Here is a 21,480-nt window from a genome sequence, read left to right on the forward strand (position 1 = left end):
GAAGGTTCATCACTGTTCCATTTGTGGATAATGGCTCTCACCATGGTTCGCTGGAGTCCCGAAGCCTTAGAAATTGCTTTGTAGACCTTTCCAGACTGATGCCAGTGACTTTGTTTCTCAGCTGTTTCTTTAGCTTATGGCATGATGTGTTGCTCTTTGAAGTGATTTCCTGATTCTGGCACTAATCAGACCTGAATTTGGCTACTGAAAATGAATCAGCTTTCCCATAAATTGGGTTAATCAAAGTTAATTCATGATTTAAGAGTGGCGAATACTTTTTCACAGCACTGTACAAGGGGGTTATCAGGTGTGGGGTTTGATGTTTATGGGCTGATAATCTTATTGTATATCTTCAGACCACCTTCAGAAGTTCCATTCTCTTCCCTTGACCCTGTGCCTCTTCTCCAGTGTGTCAGAACCGTTATTCTTTAGCTTAATTTTCAGTAAGTGGATAAAGTTACAGGGAGACACAGCTGGTGATTAGGCAGGTAGTGAGCAGCAATGATGTTGGTGTGGCCAGAAAAGTCACAGTGACACGCTAAATGTTCATCCTCAGCACCCTAAAGAAACTGCAGTGAATTGGAGGACTAATTCATGGTGCAAAACATAGTCAGTGTCTTTAAAAAAATGATAAGCAGACTTGTCTTGGCATCTCTTTTTAGCTGAGACGCTGAATTTATGCTTAGGCCTAGACGTGGGTTTGATCATTTTGAAAGAGAAGTGGATGCTTAAAGTTCGTGGTGAAATCACATTGCGAGGGAACATTGCGAGTGGTCATAATAGGATTTCCAGGGAGGAAACTAAAAATAGCAGATGCACTGATATCGGTCCGGAGGAGGGTGAGTCGATGATCTTAAACAGGCCAGGTTTGTAATTTTTATGGATGTATTGCTGTAACTTTTTAATCACACCTCATAATGTAGCAGTGCATACTTCCAAGTCAACCTCCCACAAGCAGGATGAATCAGTGATAACACCAACCAACACACACAGTCATACACACAGCTCAGCAAAGGCCACACCTCCATTCATGGATCTGCTTTTCTTTCTCTGTCTCTATCTACTGCTGCCCAAATCCTCTTGTTTTCATGCTGCTGCCACCATTATGTTGACCAACTGCCTCTGAACCGTAAGCATGCTGTGCTGTTATGTAATAACTCTGTGTACACACACTCAAATACACATATGGATAAAGACAGGTCCATCATAAAAACACACACATTCACACAAAATCCCCTTTAGCTGTAATGTGCTTTGATATAATCTCACGGGCCCCAATTCTGACATGTTCACCGTTGACTCTGTAATCTACTCTGGATAGTAATGATCTTATAGTGCGTTATTAGAAACTCATCTAAAACTGTATCATGGCAGACAGATAATTCATCAGCAGATGGGATTCAGATGCTTTCAGCCTGTGAAATGAATCGGTGGAGATTTTTTTTTCTTTGAGTGTCTGTGTTTGTTGGTGAATCAGTGTCGTGTAGGTTAACAGACAAAAAAAATGTGGTTTTCATCACAGTCGGCGGTGCACCAAGAAAGAAAGGAGGGCAGTCGGGAAGAAAGAAGAAGAAATCCTCTTACGGTGCCGTGCAGAGAATGTCGAAAAGACAAAAGACTTTTTATAATTTCAGAGATGTGCTTTTAGACAAGTTAATCCCGGAGAATGAGTAAGATTAGATTAATCCTCAAATCTGCATCTATGTAACAGCATGGCCACTGACAGGAGAACTTGATTACAACAGCGATGGACAATCTGATCAACTTCTGAAATAAATGTTTGTCTCTAATCTCTCTCAAATAGCCTTGAATTATGTCTCAGTAATAAATATCTCCACCAGGCATGTTCAGAGACCAGAGGTCAGGTGGTTAAAGACAAAACGTCATTAAACAGGGCAAAACAGTGTGTGAGCACGATCCCCAAAGAGCACTGTGGGTAGTTTTACAAGTGATTTACAAAAGTTGTAATGCTTTCCTAACCAAGATGTAGTCAGTCTAATTTAAAGTGCAACACAAGCCTTTTTTTCTGCTTTAAAGATCAGCATAATTATCAGTAAAAATGTTGTAAATGTTAGTACATCAGTTTGCTCGCTTGATTTAAATATTCTTTTCCCTATATGTTGCTCCTTCAGAAAGGAGTTTGCAGAAATGCATGTGCAACAGGGTCAGTTGCAAGAATCTCTGCGTTCCTCTCTTACGCACTCTCATTATAATAGATGATAGTACCTTTTTTGTCCTTGCCAAAACCCAGTTTTGTTACTAAATCTGCCCCATAGTGTTTTGGTGAAAATCCATTCCTGTTGTAGTATCTGTACACTGGCATTCACAGTTTTTTGTGTACTTTGTGAACCTTTTATGATTTTTCAGCAGGTGAACATAAAATCAGTGTTTTCAAGCTCTGAACATACCTAATTTTGCACACTCAAGGTGGAACATCACACAGATGTAGCAGTGACCGAAACTCATTTTTGAGTTACTTTAACTTTATCAAAAAAGTATTAGCAAAAATAAAACTTAACATACAGCTTCTGTGCATCATGAAGTTCACAATGTCACAGTCCTGCTAGAAACAAGTAATCCTACTCAGCAGCCATCCGGGTAACATCTCCAGGCAGTTATTGTGGGCTAACAAGACTAAGACCCTGTCTAAATGAACAGGGAAAGCAATAACTTTGAGTTCAAAGTAAGGGCGGACGATATGGCCTCAATATTAGATCGTGATATCCCTTAAAGCCATCCTTTACGACCATGTAACCACGTCAGTAATCAGGACTTACTGCTTGCTTTTCCTCTCATAGGGAATGCAACTACTGACGCTCGGTTGAGTCATTTATTTACATTTGGTCCACACCTTACCTGTGCCTGACGTGTGATTCTTGCTCATTCCTGGGCGTGTCTGTTTGTTTGTCTGACATTTTTACATTATTCATATATTTATACCTCTTTGCAATATGATATGGCGCAGTCCTAGTTCAAAGATCACTGGAATATAACAACTGCTAATCTGCTGGGGGGTTTTAAAAAAGAAAGAAAGAAAAAGAGAAACAAGGTGTTAACTAAGGGGCAACCTCCTGAATTGAAAGATAAAAACAAAAGTAAAAGTGTCAAAAACTGCAGCTCCTCTAGTGGCAACTTGAGGCTGGTTTCAAAAGAGAGTCAATCACCACAGATTCCCATGTTAAAATATCCCTCTCTGCTGCATTAAAAAGCATGATGACAGTCTGGTGCAAAATACTGTACTGGCCTCCGGAAGCTTCATCCACTAGTTCCAGTCATTACATTACAGCTCTTCCACTACCTGTGACTATTTTGTATTATTATATGTTTTCCTGTCATTTAAGAAGGAAATAAAAAGTGGTCAATTTAAGTTGTTTATACCCATAGATGCAGTGTTAGCTCATTGCCTGTGAAAAATGTGCTTTATAATGTGTTTTTTGGCACCCTCACTTTGTAACAGCATGTTTGTCTGTTCCTGTGTGTTAGTGGCATCTGTATGAAGCATACGGCTGGAAGCGTTTGTGGATGCTCTTGTAAGCGGACATTAACAAAAGTGGACAGAATCATTATTGAATCTTGCTGCGTGGCAGCTGCGGGCACTGCCAGGGGTGGAGGATGGATGAAGGATGGCTGCACTGCTGTGGGGGTCCAGTGTAGAGGAGAGTGTGTTGTTCTGTCTGTGGTTGTGTTCTTGTTAGTGCACATGTGAAGAAGGCCTGCTGATTCCTCACAGGCACTCTGAGATGACTGTCAGACAGTATTAATTAAACAATGTCATGCTTTTCTGCTCCGGCTCATAAACTCAATACAGATTACAAATATTTACCAGAAGAGATGGCTATTCCCCGAAACTGCTCTGTTGCTTTTTCGGTCTTTCTTGTTCAGTCTTTTGTTCTTTCATTTATGACAGCACTCCTCATGCTCTTTTGAAATCTGCTGTACATTTTGGAGCTCTTATTCTCTGTTGTGGCCCATGTGAGGATGTTCAAACATTTATTGCATGAACACTAGAAGAAAGGGCAACGAAAGAGCAGGAATTTTCCTAGATCTCACAAAATGTTGAAAGGAAACCGTTTAAAAATCTATCACAGCCTCCTGTTAAGCAGGAATCCAGGAAATCACACTGGAGCTGTGCAATAAAGCTGCACAAAGCGAGTGACATTTTGACAGCTGCTGTAGACAAGTAAAAGGCTCAAAATAGTAAGGAGACATTGATCTCAAATGCCAGAAATCCTGGGAGATAACACAGCATACCCGGGTACAAAATTGGCTGGGCAGCGATGCTTAAAGGGGAACGCTGCCAATTTTACACATGAAGATACATATTACAGTGTCTGACGGTCCATATTTTGTGGCGACTCTCAGAAATGAACCCTTTAAAGCGTGAATGATGAAATAACTGACAGAAAAGTAGTTTGTCTGACAAATTTTAAAATAAATAGAAAAATATTCATTTGCATTTTTTTTTTTTTTTCGCTTAGAAATGTCATGTGCAATTTATTTAGGTTTTAACTACTTTACTCGTGTCTCCTAAACCACAACCAATCTAATATTATGAGACTGTTTATCTGGAATACTGAAATACTCTGAAAATCAGTTAAAAAAAACATTTCTCACCGATTCTTATTTTATCGCATTTGTTATTTTGCTGTAAATAAGCAGAAAAGATGAAACTCTACAATTTGTGTCTATAATATAGAGTTCATGGAGGCACTCATTTTTAGGCTTTGAGAGCTGCGTAGCCAGTGTAGATAACAATTGTGGGAATACTTGTTTGATATGGAGGTTTCCACTTAACCACGACATAGTTTGTGTTAAGCTGCAATTAACTTGTAAAGTTGGTTCACGGTTTTACTGTCACTGAGTTGAGGTACGTTTTCCTCGGAAACACCGAAAAGAGGGCGGTGGTGTTTAAACTCCTGTTGGCTGATCTCGCTTGAGGCCGAACTGAGGGCAGGAAATGTCTGTCAGCCCATCTGTGTCTCCATGGATCTGCGATGAGATGTTTTTCTGTTACTGTTACTACAACCTCAGAAGTGCTGGGTCAGTGGAGTGAAAGCCAAGAATTAAACACAGTCTGTGTGTGTGTGTGTGTGTGTGTGTGTGTGTGTGTGTGTGTGTGTGTGTGTGTGTGTGTGTGTGTGTGTGTGTGTGTGTGAGATAGAGAGGCGGGGAGGGATGTAGTTTTTACATTTGTGTGTGTACAAAGTTTGGGTGACTTCACCGTCAGGCCGCTCCCGGCAGCTGAGTAAGCTGTCGCACTGTTTAGAGTGTTTCCTGCTCTACACACACACACGCACACTCACACACGTTCGGTATGTTGTGCTGTTTAACTGTCATCACCTGCTGTCATGTTGCTGGAAGAGTGCAGCTGCTTAAAGATTGCTGCAGGCAGGAAACGTAAAAAGCAAGGTGGAGGTTCATTAAGCTGCCTTTAGCTGGAAGATTAAGGTCGACAGGAGGACGAGGCTTTCTGTTACCTTACATGCACTTAAACCATCACAACAGAGGAATTTGATATGTGGAGAACTGTAATGTCATTTGTGAGGCTGTCATCTCAAGAAGAATGGCATTTAAGGAAGTGCACCCAAACAGGATTTGTTTATTTTCAAGTGACACGGTGCTCTTGCAGCTGTTCAAGCCCTTGCAGGAGCTGATGCTTCAGTGCCACAGATGGGCCGGTCAGTCAGCTGGTGGCAGGATTTTACTGTAAGCCAGTAGGCTGAGATTGATGATAAAGTCTTTATAAAAGTAAGTCTTACCACTTCTCAGCCATTATAGTAATGCCTGCAGGCCCATTTCTAAATGAATGTGGAGTCTCTCAACTCTAATTTCAATATTCAAAGGGACCTAAAAACTGCATATATCATATCACTGACCATCTGGTTTGAAAAAACAATTAAAAAGTTTGTGGTTTGGTGACAGCATGCAGTGTAGAAAAGCAAATCACACAGGATGTTGACTTTTACAACAATGTTTTCTGTGAAACAGCATGTATTTGATAATGGGCTGGAATCTGTCTTCATCGTGATCCTCTCGCAGTGGCCTGTAATCTTCTGTTGTAGCCATCTGCTGCCCTCGTTTTCACAGCTCTGCCAATCTGTGCCAATCAGTTCCAGAGTCAGTCAAATGTTGCTCAACATGAAATTGCAGTCGGTACATTGCTGTTAAGTACCTGTTCAAAGCTAGAAACACAAAAGTTCAACAGTACTTGATTTTGTCTCCTCTCCACTGCAGCAACTACTATAAAAACCATAACAAGCAGTTCCACCATCCCCTAATGGTTTGACCGATGTGAGGAGCTATCCTTCAGCCGCACCGCAGTGTTGCTGCTCTGCAGCTTTGTTGCTGATCGGAGGCCTTTTAAACCTTTTCAGTGTTCAGACTCTGCGCAGATAAGTAAATGTGATGTGACTGGACTGATGAGGAGGAATTGATTCCTTTGTTCTGTGGGTTTCAGGGAAGAGGAAGTAGAAAGAGAGGAAGAAAAAAATAGATCCGTCACTAGAGAGAAGTGTATATGTGTCTGTGTGTTGGGTTAATTAATGCATGAAGACAGTGGTCGTGTTCATGTATCATATATCTTTGCATTAAAATCAGAACTTTAGGCATTTTTACAGAAGTAACCCAGTAATGAAATACTTCATATTTCTTCATATTTCACGTTCCGCTATTTATGGTATGTAATGATCGGTTCTCAGAGCTGTGAAAATGTGGTCTGGTCCGAAAAGACACCAAGACCAAACTGGCTCGCACCGGCAGTGGAGGCGTATTAGTGTATTAGCATAACTAACAGGCTGCTGAATGAGAGCAGTGTCTGGTTTCTGTGTTCCTATTTAAAAAACACAAACCCATCTTCAACAAAGCCGTGCATGGTGGTATTGAAAAAAATAAAAGATGTTCTTTATAGCTTCTTAATAGCTTTTGTATGAAATATAAGCACCATGTTGAATATGTAATACTAAATGTCTAAATACTCGATACTTTTAGTGGGGATACAGTGAGAAATCCAGTGATTCCATTATTTTAACAACCTAAAGTCCAACTTTACTGAAATGCTTATCTTCACCTTCATTTTCTTTTTCTTATCTAATCAAATGAGAGACTGATTGCTGCCCTGTAAAGAAAAATAAGAAATATGAAACAGAAACACAAACAAGTGGTGCTGCTGTGTGTGTGTGTGTGTGTGTGTGTGTGTGTGTGTGTGTGTGTGTGTGTGTGTGTGTGTGTGTGTGTGTGTGTGTGTGTGTGTGTGTGTGTGTGTGTGTGTGTGTGTGTGTTACACCTCAGAGCACTTCTTCTGCCCTTTAACCTTGATACTGTTTTTTTCTGAACATCTGTACACGTGTTACATTTATACCTGCTTTGTACCCATCTGGATTTTTTCTCCCTCATTTTAAAATCTAAGCTTCATCACGAACACCAAAAAGTAGAAAAGTTTACTCCTGTACCATCGAAGCAGCTGGCCCATTAGCGACAGACGCACATCAGATTATTCATTCTCGGACTAATTTGACAGAGTGCTCCTGAGTAATTTAGCTCTCTCAATCTAATTGCCGGTGTGACAGGCGCTTCATTTAAGACCATATATCAACTTTCCCTCCCACGGTGATACTTTAATTTGGAAACTGAAGGGAAGGGGAGGAAGACTAAAACTACAGGAGGAGCAGGGATCTACTCAGACTGCCTCAGATGTTCGTGTTTGTGTCATGTTGCTGTCTTTTGGCTGTGCTCGCACAGCTATGCTCTCCAGCTGTAACACAAGTAGCTACACCTCATGAGGGCCAACCATGACCTTCCTCTGAGGAGGAATGAAGCTGACATTTTGAGAAAGTGTCCCCCTTTTTAGATTTCTCTTGCAGGAAAGACAAAGCTGCATGAGTCAACATACTTTACATATTTTCTCTGTTTGTCTTGCAGAGCGGCAGAATCACGCTCGGGAGATGCTGAAAGAGGCCGACCTGTCGCAGTGGGACGCTTTAGTCATCATGTCAGGAGACGGACTTCTGTATGAGGTAAAGACACACGCGCGCTATGTTCATAACCAAGAACACGACCGTAATCTCCAAACCAGTCCAGCTGAAATATATGAAATGTTTACTGTTTATTTACTCAAATATACTTTTTATAAACTGAATGTATGCCAATCAAGTATGTTTCATTTGCCTAGATTCCATTAAATATAATGTTTTACATCATTTTATATTTACATATAAGCAAATTACGTGAAATCAGCATTTTGGGGCATAAATGTTTTGAGTACATGTTCATTTTTTAAAGACATGGGCAATTTCTGACATTTATTAGACAAATAACTAAAAATGTAGCCTGCCAATCAAAAAAGAGCAGGCAAGTAGAAACAGCAGTCTGCTACTCAACCCACCAAATTCACCTCAGAGTCATCCATCACACAGACAGTGTTAGGTTAAATGTACATAGACTCTGCCTGGGTTATTTCAGTCTAAAATGGTTAAAATTGGATTCCTAAAAGGTAAAATGAGTGAGTACAATGGCGTAAACACAATAGTTTTCTATTCTCTCTGTGAGCACATGCATATTAGCACTCCACAGTACTACAAACATTGTGCTACCAGGCTGGATGCCGACTGTTAGAGCCTGACCAATGCCGGACTTTTGGAGCTGATGACAATGACATGTTAGAGCTGAAATGGGAAAATCATGGGTTATTGTTTCTCCCCACCACAGTATTTCATACAATACTTGCTACATAGAATATATACATATGTACAATGCTAGCAATTTCAGCGACACAGTGTAGCAGTGGTTAGCATTGTCAGCCCACAACAAGGGGTTTCCTAGTTCGAACATTTCAGCCAGCAGGAGCCTTTCTGTGTGGAGTTTGTTCTCCCCTGCCTGCATGGATTTTCTTCAGGTCTTTGGCTTCTTCCCACAGTCCAAAGACATGTTGGGTTGATTGGTGATTAATTTATGTTAACCCTGTGATAGACTGGCATCATGTCTCAGGTGTACCCTTCCTTTTCTCCTATGACAGCTGGGATAGGCTCTCGGCCCCCAAGACCCTGAGTTGGACAAGCAGTTAAAAAAGTGTATGGCTGGATTGGTGGTTGGAAACTTGCTGTGCAGACGCCATTTCACTCTGCTACTCTGCTGCATGCACTGCAGGTGTTTCTAAGAGTATCATAAACTGTTGATATGATGGCAATATTTACAACCTGCATTACTGTACTTAAAGCAAAAAATAAGTTGTAAATAGAAGTAAACTATGGACAAAATTGGGCCACACTTTCTCTTAATATTTGAATGTAGCTGCTTTCATCAAACACCTTGTGAAAAGAATCATTCTAAGGAGCTCACTGAAGTCAAGCGTGTGACTGTAACAGGATACCACCGCTGCAGCAAGTCAGTTTGTGAAATTTCTTCCCTCCTAAATATTCTATGATCAGCTCTAAGTGCTATTATTGCAAAGTGGAAGTGTGTGGGGACCACAGAACCTCAGCCTTAAAGTTCCAAACCTCCTCTGGCATTAACATCAGCGCAAAAACTTCATTACATGTCTTTCCATGGTCACCAGCTCCTGCTGGTTTGATGTGCAGGTGGCCCTGTGCTTTGGTCCATACAGTGTATATCTGTCACTGGCTAGCTGACACAGTAAATTTTTCAGGCCACCTTACTGAGGTTGTATTTTCTGTGTGCGTCAGGTGATAAATGGTCTGCTAGAGAGGCCAGATTGGGAGGAGGCCATCCGGACACCGCTGGGTATCCTTCCTGGTGGATCAGGCAACGCCTTGGCTGCATCCATACATCATTACTCTGGGTGAGGCACGCACACACACGCAGAAATCAGTCATCAGCACTCTGTAGAAACCTCAAAACCTTGAACCTTTTTTTCCAGTTTTGGACTGTTGGATAGATAAAATAAAACTTAATAAGACATCATCTTAAAAATAAAGATCTTTTGTTTTTGCCATTTTAAAAATACACTAATAATCAATGAGCAAATTAATCGGTAGTAAAAATGATTAGTTTCTCTTGATGAACCTCTGGTGTAGAGCTGCGCAGAAACCAGTCCAACCAGTCTGTAAACATACCAGCCTGAGCCACAACATTACACGCGCAACCAAACAGCAGCTTTCATTAGTAATTACTTTCTTAGCAAATGATTGTGGCAGGAGGAGGTCTGTCTATTTTTATTCTCGCGTAAGAACAACGATCTGCAGACAAGGACTCTGAATCGTGGCTCTGATCCCTTTAAGTATGGTTCAGTGGGGCCTGTCGAACCTTCTGTTTCTCATCAGTCATGTAACAACAGCTTTTTCTGTAAAATGTTGTGGACATGTTACAGAAATCAATAGGATGTATTTATTTGCAGCATTGCTGTACATACAGCATCTTTTGCACGGCTGAACCTCAGACACACATGGCCCTGACTCCTTCTGGTGCTTTTCGTTGTAAAATGCACTCCTCTCATCTAAATTAATTATTCATGACTCATTCAAATGGGTTATTGTTTGGAGATCATTCAGCCTGAACACAGAACAGAAAGAAGTCAGAGGACAGAAGATAAAGGCACTTGTTTACTCTATACATGCAGTGACATTTATTATAAAACAAATACATACAAGCAGATTACTCACGTATCACACACTATCCCTGCAGTGACACAGTTTGATCTGTAGTTAGTGGGAAACTCAAACACTCAGAACACAGTTGATGGGAGGAGTTTAAAAATCAGTTAACCACATATCACCTAATAATAAATCTGTCCTCAGCCAATATCGGCATATGTATCAGACCACGTTTATCTGTAAATGTTCATGTAGCATAAACTGTTACTAACTACCATTCAGTCTAAAAAGAAAAAGACCAGTGGCGTTGTTCATGAACTACAGTGTCATCGGTTTGAGTCTGACACCTGCAGTACATCAGGGGTCAAGGCTACAATCAGCAGAAGTCACTCAACCATCAAACAGTTAAATACAATAAATATAACATCATAACACAGAAAGATCTAGAATAAAATATTAACATTAAAAGCTGTTATTTAAAATGTCAGTGGCAGCAGATGTTATGTTTTCCCTTTTTTATTAAATTAAATTATCTGTGCAATAATAATAATAATGATAATGTTAAGAAGAAGAAGTATACTTTGTTTTTGTTGTGGGTTTTTTTTTTTTCAGTTTGCAGTTAATCCTGAACCATTTATTGGTTACATGAAATCATTTACCCATTGCCTTCATATGCTGGGCCAGTGACTCCTAAATCATCTTCTTGATGTGTCAGGACTCTTTATGCACTCATATTTTCTTGTAATTACCAGAAGCATAAAACAGGACTGTCACTCTCACTTAGCAGGGCACGATGCCAAATCATCACTTTGTGCAGCCATTTCTGTTGCAGCATCTTAACATGATGCTACAGTCACAGTGGGTGGACACTGGGGCACGTCCAAATTATTGCAGTCGTGTGCAGTGAACTCAACAATCTTGACAACAATCTTTTAAATGGTGAAGTCAAAGAAAGAAGCAGGTAACTCCCAGTCAGTTGCCATCTTTAAAGCAACTGGTAAGTCAAGATGGTGGTAAATCGATGGAGTCAAGTTAACGATTACATACAATCTGTTTGTGATAAATCAGCATTTAACTGTGATGAATAGGCAAGAATTGAAAGTCTGTTCTCATCTACATGCACAGAATTCCACTTAACTACTTATGTTCAGAGTTCAGGCAGAACCTCACAGATTTGAAACAGTGATTAACAAAGACAGCCTTGATTTTATGTAGGAATATAACAAGATTACAACCAGTTGCAAACCAGTCCAGGCCCCCAAAGTTGCACAAATCAACACAGACTGATTGATTGATTGCAACATGTTGGCCTAAGGGTGTTGCTTGTTCAAGGTGACCAGTTGGTCACTGTAGCTACTTGCAATTGGTCTCCAACAGCCATTGTCTACAATTGGTTCTTGGTTAAGGACTTGCGTCTCTGTTTAAGTGGCTCGTGTCAGGCGTTCTCAGTTCTTCTTACTGGTATTTATTTCCACTAATAGGCAACTCACACCCCCGGAGAGTGTAATGACTAAATCGTCCCTTCGTTTGGTACCAAGACATGTGACACGCAGTTAATTTTCTTACAGGTGGTTGGTTTGTATCATAAAGATGTGGCTTCTTGGTTCATTTCCTATACAAATTTGCGTCCTTCTATGTAAACAGCTTTTAAACTGTGGCTTCTATTTGTGTTTTTAGACATGAAAAAAAAATGTGTGAAAAATGTGTGAAATGAAAAAAAAAAGCCTGTTTAAGTGCTTTGAGGCGCTTCCTTTTCAAGCTGCTTCTTTTTTTGTAGGTCACATGAGCTTTATCTCAGCGCCTCGCCGTTTTATTTAATTGAATAATTTTTCACTCAGGTGTTGTTTTTTTGGTGGGTGTTTTTTGGTGTCAAGCAGTTTTTTGTCCTGCTGTCTTGGTTTAAAAACAAAAAAATTGGGGGGGGGGGGGGGCAGGGAGATTCCAGACTGAATAAAAGTTAAAGTGAATATAGTCAAATTGAAGAAAACACCTCTCACTGGCGGTTTATTCTTTCATCTGCCAATCAGCTTCTCATCAAACAATAGTCTTCCAGTGAGAGCGGCAGCAACAATGGGAGGAAGGGACCAGATTCTGCATTGTTTACTCTCCTCTCACAGTCCCGGGGCATCCAGAAAATCTCTCTCTCTCTGTCCTGCAGTGGCCCTGGCCAGATTGTATTTGGTATTATTCCCAGCTGAATGTCGGGTTCACCGAGGCTACGTGGATCAAACGAGTGACAGCTAGAATGTATTTGGTATTATGCAAAACGCTGGCAGTGTGCAGGTTTGCTGGCTGAGGGTCTAATTTGCTTCTGAGCAGGAGCTACAACGTCATCCAACCATCAATGGCAAGCCATACAGTCCTATATCGATTGTCACAACAGTACCACCCCCACCACATCCATCATCCCATCTGGGGCGCAACAGATTTATTGCCCACTCTGACAGGAATAACAAGGAAATGACATAGAGAGCAAAGCCCACAGCGCCAGGCGCACCACTGATGCTGTGGACACATGACAGAAGACTCCGCGGAAGCAGCAGGCCCTGTCAGGAGTCCTGGATGGGTGCAGCAAGGCTTCACCGCTTAACTAACACCAGCAGCTTCAATATGTGTCTGTCACAGGCTGTAGTCTCCCAATGCTTCAAAGCTACCCCCATTATTCCAGTTTGAAAGAGACCAACCACTTCAGTGAGCTACACTAACATTCAGACCTACTGACTGTAAATAAAAGATGGATAGATATGGAAAACAGCCCACTGGCTCCCTCCATCCATGACTTCATTTCACACTTTCCTGATGAGTTAGTTGTTGAATACAGTGGGATGTTTGTGTTGTAAAATGTGAATAAATATGTAAGTCAAAGTCAAAGAGGATAAAGCACATTCTTTAGTGCAGTTGTACTAAACTTCTTTTGGACTCTAATCTTGTGGACTCTAACCTAATCTATTAGTTGTAATCAATGAGATTTTAAACTAGTGATTGAGAACCTAAAGCAATTAGTAAATGTTTACGGAGGTCAAGTGATCCGGGATCTTATCCATGAGTGAGCCCCACAAATAGACCTTGATGGATCATCAGTGAGCAGAAGTGTGTGTGTGTGTGTGTATTATAGTTAATGTCACTGCATGTTTAATATAGGAGAGAAATTAGTGCATTGAAATGTGGACAATAAATGCAGTTTAACACAGGTGTTCCTCAAGGCTGCATACTGGGACCCCTTCTGTTTTCATTCCTGTCCACTTCACACACAGTGATTACGGCTGCATACGACACCACAGAAACAGAATAGTTCTCAGATTAAACTCAAGCGATGACTTATCTGCTAAACACCTGTAAGACACTTTGCTTTGCATCAGTGGACATCAGTCAAAGGAAGATGGCTGCCGTTCTTGAGCCTCCATCTGAAGCTTCTTTCTGTTAACACTGAGCTTCTCCTCCACACTGTTGCTGTGGACTTAATCTATACTTTAAGGTATTGTACAATGAAGAGCTACTTTTGGCTGGTTCCCTATTCACAAGGGGTCACCACAGCAGGTAGCTTCACATGTTCCATTTGTTTTTGTTTTTTGACATCAGATGGCCTTTCTGACACAACCCCAAAGGGATTTGTGTCTCCTCCTGGGATGAAACCGGTGAGCTTTCATTTGTTAGGTAAATTACTAAACTTAAGATCGTGTACCATGATTTGTCCAAATATTTGACTATTCAAGTATTCGTTCTTTGGGTAGGCATTCAGTTTTTAATTTTGGGTATTTGAATCTCTCTTGTTAACATGCTTTATTTCACCTCATTGTTGCTAACTTGTTGCTAAATTTTTGACATTTTTATGCCACAAACAGCATCCTGCTGCTCTGTGATCGCGTCTTGCTCTTTCTTCTGACATTGACAGAACTATCTCTCTGAAAGTAAATGTTGCTGAAATCTGCACACAGCTGCACGCTGCTCACAGAGGTTTAATTCTTTGCTCTTTATTACCCCAAACAATCCAAGAGCATGGCTATAAATCATGTTGCGATTTGGTGCTCTATAAATTGAATTAGTAACTTTAACACATAAAACTGAGAGGCGAAGCAGGACGAGCTGGAAATCGCCTTATAATCAGGTTATTTCTTGACCTTTTTACCAGAGCGTGATTATACAGTAACAGAGCTGTGAAAATGTAGATGAGTTTGTTTGGAAAGCTAGACTGATGAATAAATTCAGATGTTGAATATGGAGATATCTGAGCTCCGCTGAGACGTCCAGTCCTCGCTGTAATTGGCTGTTGGCTGTAACAGCCGGCAAATCTGTGGGTGCGTGTTAACGTGACCTTCCACCTCTGTATCCGTTCTCCCAGATGGGGTTGTCTTTGTTATCTGAAGGCCCACACGCCGATCCTGTCCTTCGCCTACACCCCCCACCCTCTGAGCTTTGTAGGGGCTCCACCTCTTCTCTCCCCCACCTCAGTTATTTCAGATAGCACAACAAGGTCGCTGTTAGCCCTGTATTGTATAATGCCCCTTTTTAAAGTTCACTTACAAAAACACAAGGATGCCTCGACCCACTTCCTAAAAATACAGAAGGAGCCTTTCTGTTTTATTTTGGTGTCTTTATCTCGTGTTTGAAACCAGATTTTTAACTGCCTGATGAGGGGAAACTAGCTGTCTGCAGAGTCTCAAATGATTTGTTGTTGATATTTTATGAACTGAAACAAAATCAAAACTGAAAATCATCTTTAGTTGAAGGTCTAGATTTGTTTCCAGTTTGGATCAGATGCTTTTGCTTTACATTACAAAAGCCCGTCGCTCACATTTCAATAGATTTCATTGCAAATAATGACTAAATGGAACCAGAATGGAAGCTGTTCTGTGGTGGATGTTTCTCTGTTTATAAATAAAGCTTGGATTGTGGATCAGGAGGTAGAGGAGGTCATTTCACAGTAAGTCTGTGGAGGAGATCTCCACCTCCACAGTTTGCATGTTGACGTGTCCTTGGGCAAAATGCTGAACCCTTAAACCTGCTCCCCTCCCATGTGACTGAGTGTGCAGCAGGAAATGCATAAATGTGCTTGTACAGAACACAAAACACAAGGCGAATGTGGCCTGTAGAGGTGATTTCTTGCAATAAAATAAATATAAGAGTGGTCATTGGGTTTTTAAATGTCTAACTTGCCTATTTACATGTCAACATTTCAAAATCTTGTCTTATATTTACTTTAAGGCTGAATATTCTGATTATTTAATAATATGCACACTGCTTTCTTGATTAACTGATATATTGTTTTGAGTTGTTATTGTTAAAAATCACATTTATCCAACAGCTGAAGATGTCCATTTAACAACGACATTAATTAATCACCACAATACTTCCTAAATAATTTAGTTACAAATCACTTATAATTTATTCATGGAGCTGCCATGAAGTGTTTAAATGTCCCGTCTCCTCCTGCAGAGCCTCTCCTGTGACCAGCGAGGAGCTCCTGGTCAGCTGTGGCTTCCTGCTCTGCAAAGGTCTGGTGTCCCACATGGATATGGTCTCCGTCCATCTCTCCTCCAGCCCCCGTCTCTTCTCCTTCCTGTCTCTGGCCTGGGGCTTTGTAGCAGACGTCGATATAGAGAGCGAGAAGTACCGTCACTTTGGCGCCGTCCGTTTCACCATTGGCACGCTGGTGCGTCTGGCCTCTCTCCGCGTCTATAAGGGCAGGCTGGCTTACCTGCCCGCCACCAAGGACCACAACAGCGAGGAGGCTTTGAGGAGTAACACAATGCTCTGCAACGATCGCGCCCCCCCCGTGACACTAGCTGCTGCCAGAGACTCCTCCTTCCACAACTCCTGCCACTCCAACAACTCCCTCAAAGTGAGGCGGGTGGAGAGCACGCCTTCCCGAAGCGCCACCAAAGCCCTCCCCGGCCCACACGATTCCCTGCTGCCACCTCTGGATCAGCCGCTGCCCGACGACTGGGTGGTGGTGCCGGAGGAAGACTTTGTCCTCATGCTGGCCATGTACCAATCCCACCTGGCGGAGGATCTCCTGGCGGCACCAGAGGCCACCTTGGACGACGGCGTCATTCATCTTTTTTACGTCAGAGCGGGGATATCGCCCACTGCGCTGCTGAGGCTGTTCCTAGCTATGGAGAAGGGTGCACATCTGACTACTAACTGCCAACATCTGGTGTACACTAAGGTGCGGGCGCTCAGGCTGGAGCCGTACTCACCCAAAGGAATAATTACAGTAGACGGAGAGGTGGTAGAGTACGGCCCAGTACAGGCCGAGGTGCACAGAGGCCTGTCGAGGTTAATCACTGGATGAGACTGAACAATCTCGACTGCCCGCTTTCATCTCTGCGCTGTGACGGCGTTTAACAATAAACACGTTTCACCTGTCGCATCAGGAACTGTGCGGCTGCAGGAGCAAAGCAGCGGATTCAAGCCTCCTGATGTTATTACATTAAAATGCCATGAGCGGAGTGTTCAGTATTAGACAAATAATGAAACGAACTCCAAATAATGCCATGAATTACACTAAAAATGACTTTTTTTCAAGCTTAGCTTGATATTTTATTATTAAACATTCTTTTCACAATAAGAGCTTTTAGTACAGATATTTTTACCTTTAAATCAACGCAAACCGAGTCAGTTCAAAGTTGATGTAATTGGCTCATTTCAAGCTCTATATTAGAGTAACATCAGTGGCTCCACAGTGTAGTGGTTTACACACCCCAGTTCTAATTCCAGGAAGAGATACAAATCTCTAAACATGCGTAAAGCCCTTTGTGAAATTTGGGAACAGCCAAAACTGACCTTTTTATTATTCACAGTTAGCTTCTCTTCCCGTAAAACTGCTCGACGACATCAGAAAGATTCAAGAGTAGAGAAAAAAATGTCTCAAACTGAGTGTTCAGCTCAGTTTTTCCTCACTTCCTGACGTCTGTGAATATGTTTCTTTAATGGTTTTTGTTTTGTTTTACAACACTTGAAAAAAGAATTAATAAATATTAATTTAGTTTTTTAAAATAACAAAAATGCAGCACAAACAATTCAAAAAGCTCTGATGTAACAGGCTGTTATTGTGAAAAGATTTCATTTAAAAGTATTAAGCATCATTAGGTTTTTAATTCTGATTATTTAATGTGACTGTTAATTTAATACTGAACACTCCGAAGCCATGACTGTGTGAACTGATGGTAGTCCTGCCTCACTTGAGCTAAAACACAAACACATAAAAACCCACGTTTCCTCATCCATTCATCAAACGTTCAGCCTCCGGAGAACGAAAATCCATCACCATCTTTTTCCCGGCGTCTCGTTTCATCGCGGCTGCACGAAGAGCGACGTTTGTCTGCGTCGCAGCAAACACATCAGCCAGAATTACAGCATCTTATGCAACGACGGGGGATTAGTTTTCTCTGGCCTTTACGCTCCTCTGCAGTGCAGCGTGTTTGTGTCTGTTTGTGTGAGAGAGGCTGAAACTCGTAAATGAAAGCCTTTATGGACGTGACCTTCAGGAGGGAAGGCGCTCGTCTGTGTCATGGGCGACGCCAAGGCAGGAAAACGTCTGTTTCTTCATGTTATCTTAAAGTGAACCCCAGCTAAGCACATTGTATAAATAATCATTAGATATAAGTATTTTTATTTAATTTATTTATATTTATTTTATCATGTATCAGAGCTTCGTGGGGCGCTCCTGCACCAGCGTTCCTGGTTTCTGATCAGAAGCCATCACGTTGCTTCGCTCTCCGAAGAGTTTCTCGTTGTTGCCTTAAACTTGTCAACTTGATCCTGTTTCTTGAAAGCAGTAAAGGGTAATTTCACACATTCACTAGCGCCTCCCCAGTTCAAGATTTTTAAACCAGCCACGTTAACTTGTCCAAGCAGAATTGCGTCCAACATATCTTCATCCAGCCTAGAGGCTGTGTGTGGGCCTCAGCAAGTGAATTGCACCAAAATTTAAGTAGAAGTCCTACTGGAACCTTGGGAAAGGGATAAATTGACTTTCAGCTGTGGAATTTGCTGCCTGGCATCAGTGGATCCAGATTCGTCTGTGGTCTTAACCCTCTGAGTCGTCATAGGCGACGGTGGAAAGGTGAAAAGGACTTTTTTGGGGGAAGAAATGAAAATACTTTTTTATATTTAGAATGAATATTTTAGTTGTTCCCTGATTGCCAAGTTTAATAGAATAAAAATACAAATATGTATTCCATCATTTAAGTGAATCACGGGTTAGAGTTGGGTCACTGATGACGATGGGCAAGAGTGAATGTAAAGAAACAATCCACCTTAAAACACAGTAAAGAAGCGGTCACACCCACAGAAATCTCACACAGCTTTGGCACCGTTTTCACGTTCATATTTCCCTCGTGACTCAGACTTTCTTTTGGCACGAGATTTTCATAAAGCGGCAGGAAAACGTAAGAGGAGGAAAATTCGTTAGAGGTTTTGTTGACATAAACGGGTTTTGAAATCTGTGAGGCGTTCAGATTGCTGCGCCTCCATCTTCACGACAGTTTTTAGTTTTTGTGTCTTGAAACAGCTCCAGTGAAAAATGTTCACAGGCACATTTTGTGTGGATGTGAATTCTGATTAAGCCAGATTTGGTTTTTCACTCACAACAAACAAAACTCCCTCAGCCGTGTCATTGTGCTGCAGGCCGGACCTTAAAGCCGCAGAGTTCTTCGCCCGTTTAGAAAAACCACAACACCTCCAGCGAGTGTTTAAGTGCTCGCGGGTGGAGTTTCTCCCTCAAACAGCTGCGGCTCTGCTCTTCCTCACTTAAGTGATGCTTTTGTGTTTGTAGTTTTTTTCTTTGCCTCGCTCTCTGCCATCATCCTCACCATAGCACCCATCTTCTTCTGCTTTCATCCATCTATTCGTTGCTTTTGGTACCACTGCAGAGCAGTCAGAGCACACACACAGTGGCAGATTTATCATCACCGAGGTGTCCTTAGCACTGAGCTTTAAATCACAGAGAAAACGGCTGCAGATTTCAAAATGTTTGTGAACACTGAGGAGCCTTAAACAGGGGTTTTGGGTGGAGGGTAAAGCTGGTTACACAGAGTGTAAGGGAGTGGACATGGAGGAGGAGAAGGGGGAGATATTGACTTGTTAAATGCTGCATGAGGTGGGCGGTGTTGTGTTCCTTCCCCCTCACCCTGGGAAATCATTGGGGAACATTAGTAGACTGTCCAGATGCAGTGAGTCAGAGGAGGACGTGTTTCACTTTAGCTGAGCAGTAAAATGAGGGAGGGGAGAGGCGACGGTGATCTTTAAGTCCACATAAGAAGAAAAGTTCTGGAGCTTCGATGTGCCTACAGAGTCGCAGTAAACACGCTGATGTTTCCATGTTTTATTCAACACGCCAATGACTGTTTGAAGCTGCAAAGGCTCAATCGTTAGAGACCAAAATTTGTTCCCTCTTCTGTGTTTTTGCACAGCATACGCTTGTTGCCAACGCCACGTTAAAGCCTTCGTGGGACGTCGAGGTTGTGCTTCCATAGTTTAAGTGAATCACGGGCCCTAATTTAAGTTAATGGAAACCTGCTCGGTCCATCTGGGGGATGAAGCAGGATCAACCTGCTATGATGATGTTCAATTATCTGGAAATTAAAATTTAGCAGAAAAATAAACCTGCTCTTGAGCAGCAGCAGGTTTTCTGCTCTGTCTGTCTGAAAAAGCAAACATTATGTAACATTAAAAAAAAATTCTAATGCAGAGTCCATTAGACCACTTACATCTTTTATTTTTTAATTTTTTTTTCCCAGTGCAGTCAAATGTTTTATGTCCTGTGTTAGTTTCATGTGCCTTGATTGTGCTGCCCCCCGGTGGTTTGAGTGTGGCAGTGCAGTTTTCTTGCTGCTCTTGGCTCAACTGAAGAAATGCTCATTTGTTTTTTTTTGGACACATTTAGAGACACTGATAAAAGTATTTTATTATGAAAATAGAAAATATGCGAGGAATGGAATAGCTCTGACACATGCTGACATCAAGTCTGTTGAATAATCTTATTGACCGAGCTCTGATCTGTGGGGGGGAGACCATGGGGAGTCAGACCAGTTTTCCTCTGCAGGTCGATGTGACTGAAAATCCAAGTGATAGGGCGATGAAGGGCCTGATGATCTGCTGTTTGTGTCTTTATCTGCTGCTTCTGAACCGCTGTCATCTTCTGTGTTTCAAAGTTTACGGTGAAGGGAAGATGAGTTTTTATTTTATTTTATTTTTCAGTCATGCTGATTATTAAATGATTGATTCTTTATTCTAAGAGAGATCTATTTTTCCATTTAGACGAATGTAAGTTTTCTAAACTAATCAAATCACTCTACTGACGTGCTTTTGACTGAAACAAATAAATTGAATTATGACAAAAAAGACAAACTGTTGTTTGGTTTGTGAAACGCTGGCTGCGTCCTCCTCTTTCCTGCTGTCAGGATGAACTTCTCCAAAAATCAGATTTTAACTGAAAGGTTTGCCTGCACAGCTCGTCTTATATGTAGGTCAGGGACAGTAATTGCCTCCACGTGGCCTGAATACAAAGGAGGACGATATCATCATCACCTGCACGAGGACAGAAAACTCAAAGGAGAAAAGTTTAAATGATGACTGGGTCATGCAGGCCATTTTGCAGGTTTACTCGCAGGTGTTACTGCTTCAAAACTACACCTGAAGACATAATCTATCACTGACAGAGGAAAACTGCAATGCAGTTCTTTAAGATTAAATGTTAAAGCTGCTTTACAATTCCTGACATTGGACCAAAATGAGTGGGCAGGCATGCAGCGCTGCAAACCTCTGATCTGGTGTGTCCAACTCAAATCCATTTTAGAGGATTATGGAGGACAAATATTCCACATTCAGGGCTTTTGATAAAAGGTCATATTAATCTTGAGTAAATATGATAAGGGATAGCTCAGTAGGTAGAATGGCGGCCCCATGATCGGAAGGTCGGGGTTCGAATCCACTG

The 21,480-nt window shown here is 41.6% G+C and overlaps 1 protein-coding gene across 1 annotated transcript in view; it reads left to right on the forward strand.

Moving 5' to 3' along the window:
• LOC116310662 (sphingosine kinase 1) overlaps nucleotides 1-20,934 on the forward strand; it is a 42,594-nt gene extending 21,660 nt beyond the window's left edge. Inside the window, exons 3-5 of the mRNA XM_039614121.1 lie at nucleotides 7,918-8,012; nucleotides 9,678-9,793; nucleotides 15,978-20,934. Of these exons, the coding sequence (XP_039470055.1) occupies nucleotides 7,918-8,012; nucleotides 9,678-9,793; nucleotides 15,978-16,836 (1,070 nt within the window). The 3' untranslated portion in view covers nucleotides 16,837-20,934. The remainder of the gene's footprint in view (nucleotides 1-7,917; nucleotides 8,013-9,677; nucleotides 9,794-15,977) is intronic.
• Nucleotides 20,935-21,480: the final 546 nt, after the last annotated feature.

This window comes from Oreochromis aureus, linkage group 6 (assembly GCF_013358895.1).
Source record: "Oreochromis aureus strain Israel breed Guangdong linkage group 6, ZZ_aureus, whole genome shotgun sequence".
NCBI lineage: Eukaryota > Metazoa > Chordata > Actinopteri > Cichliformes > Cichlidae > Oreochromis > Oreochromis aureus.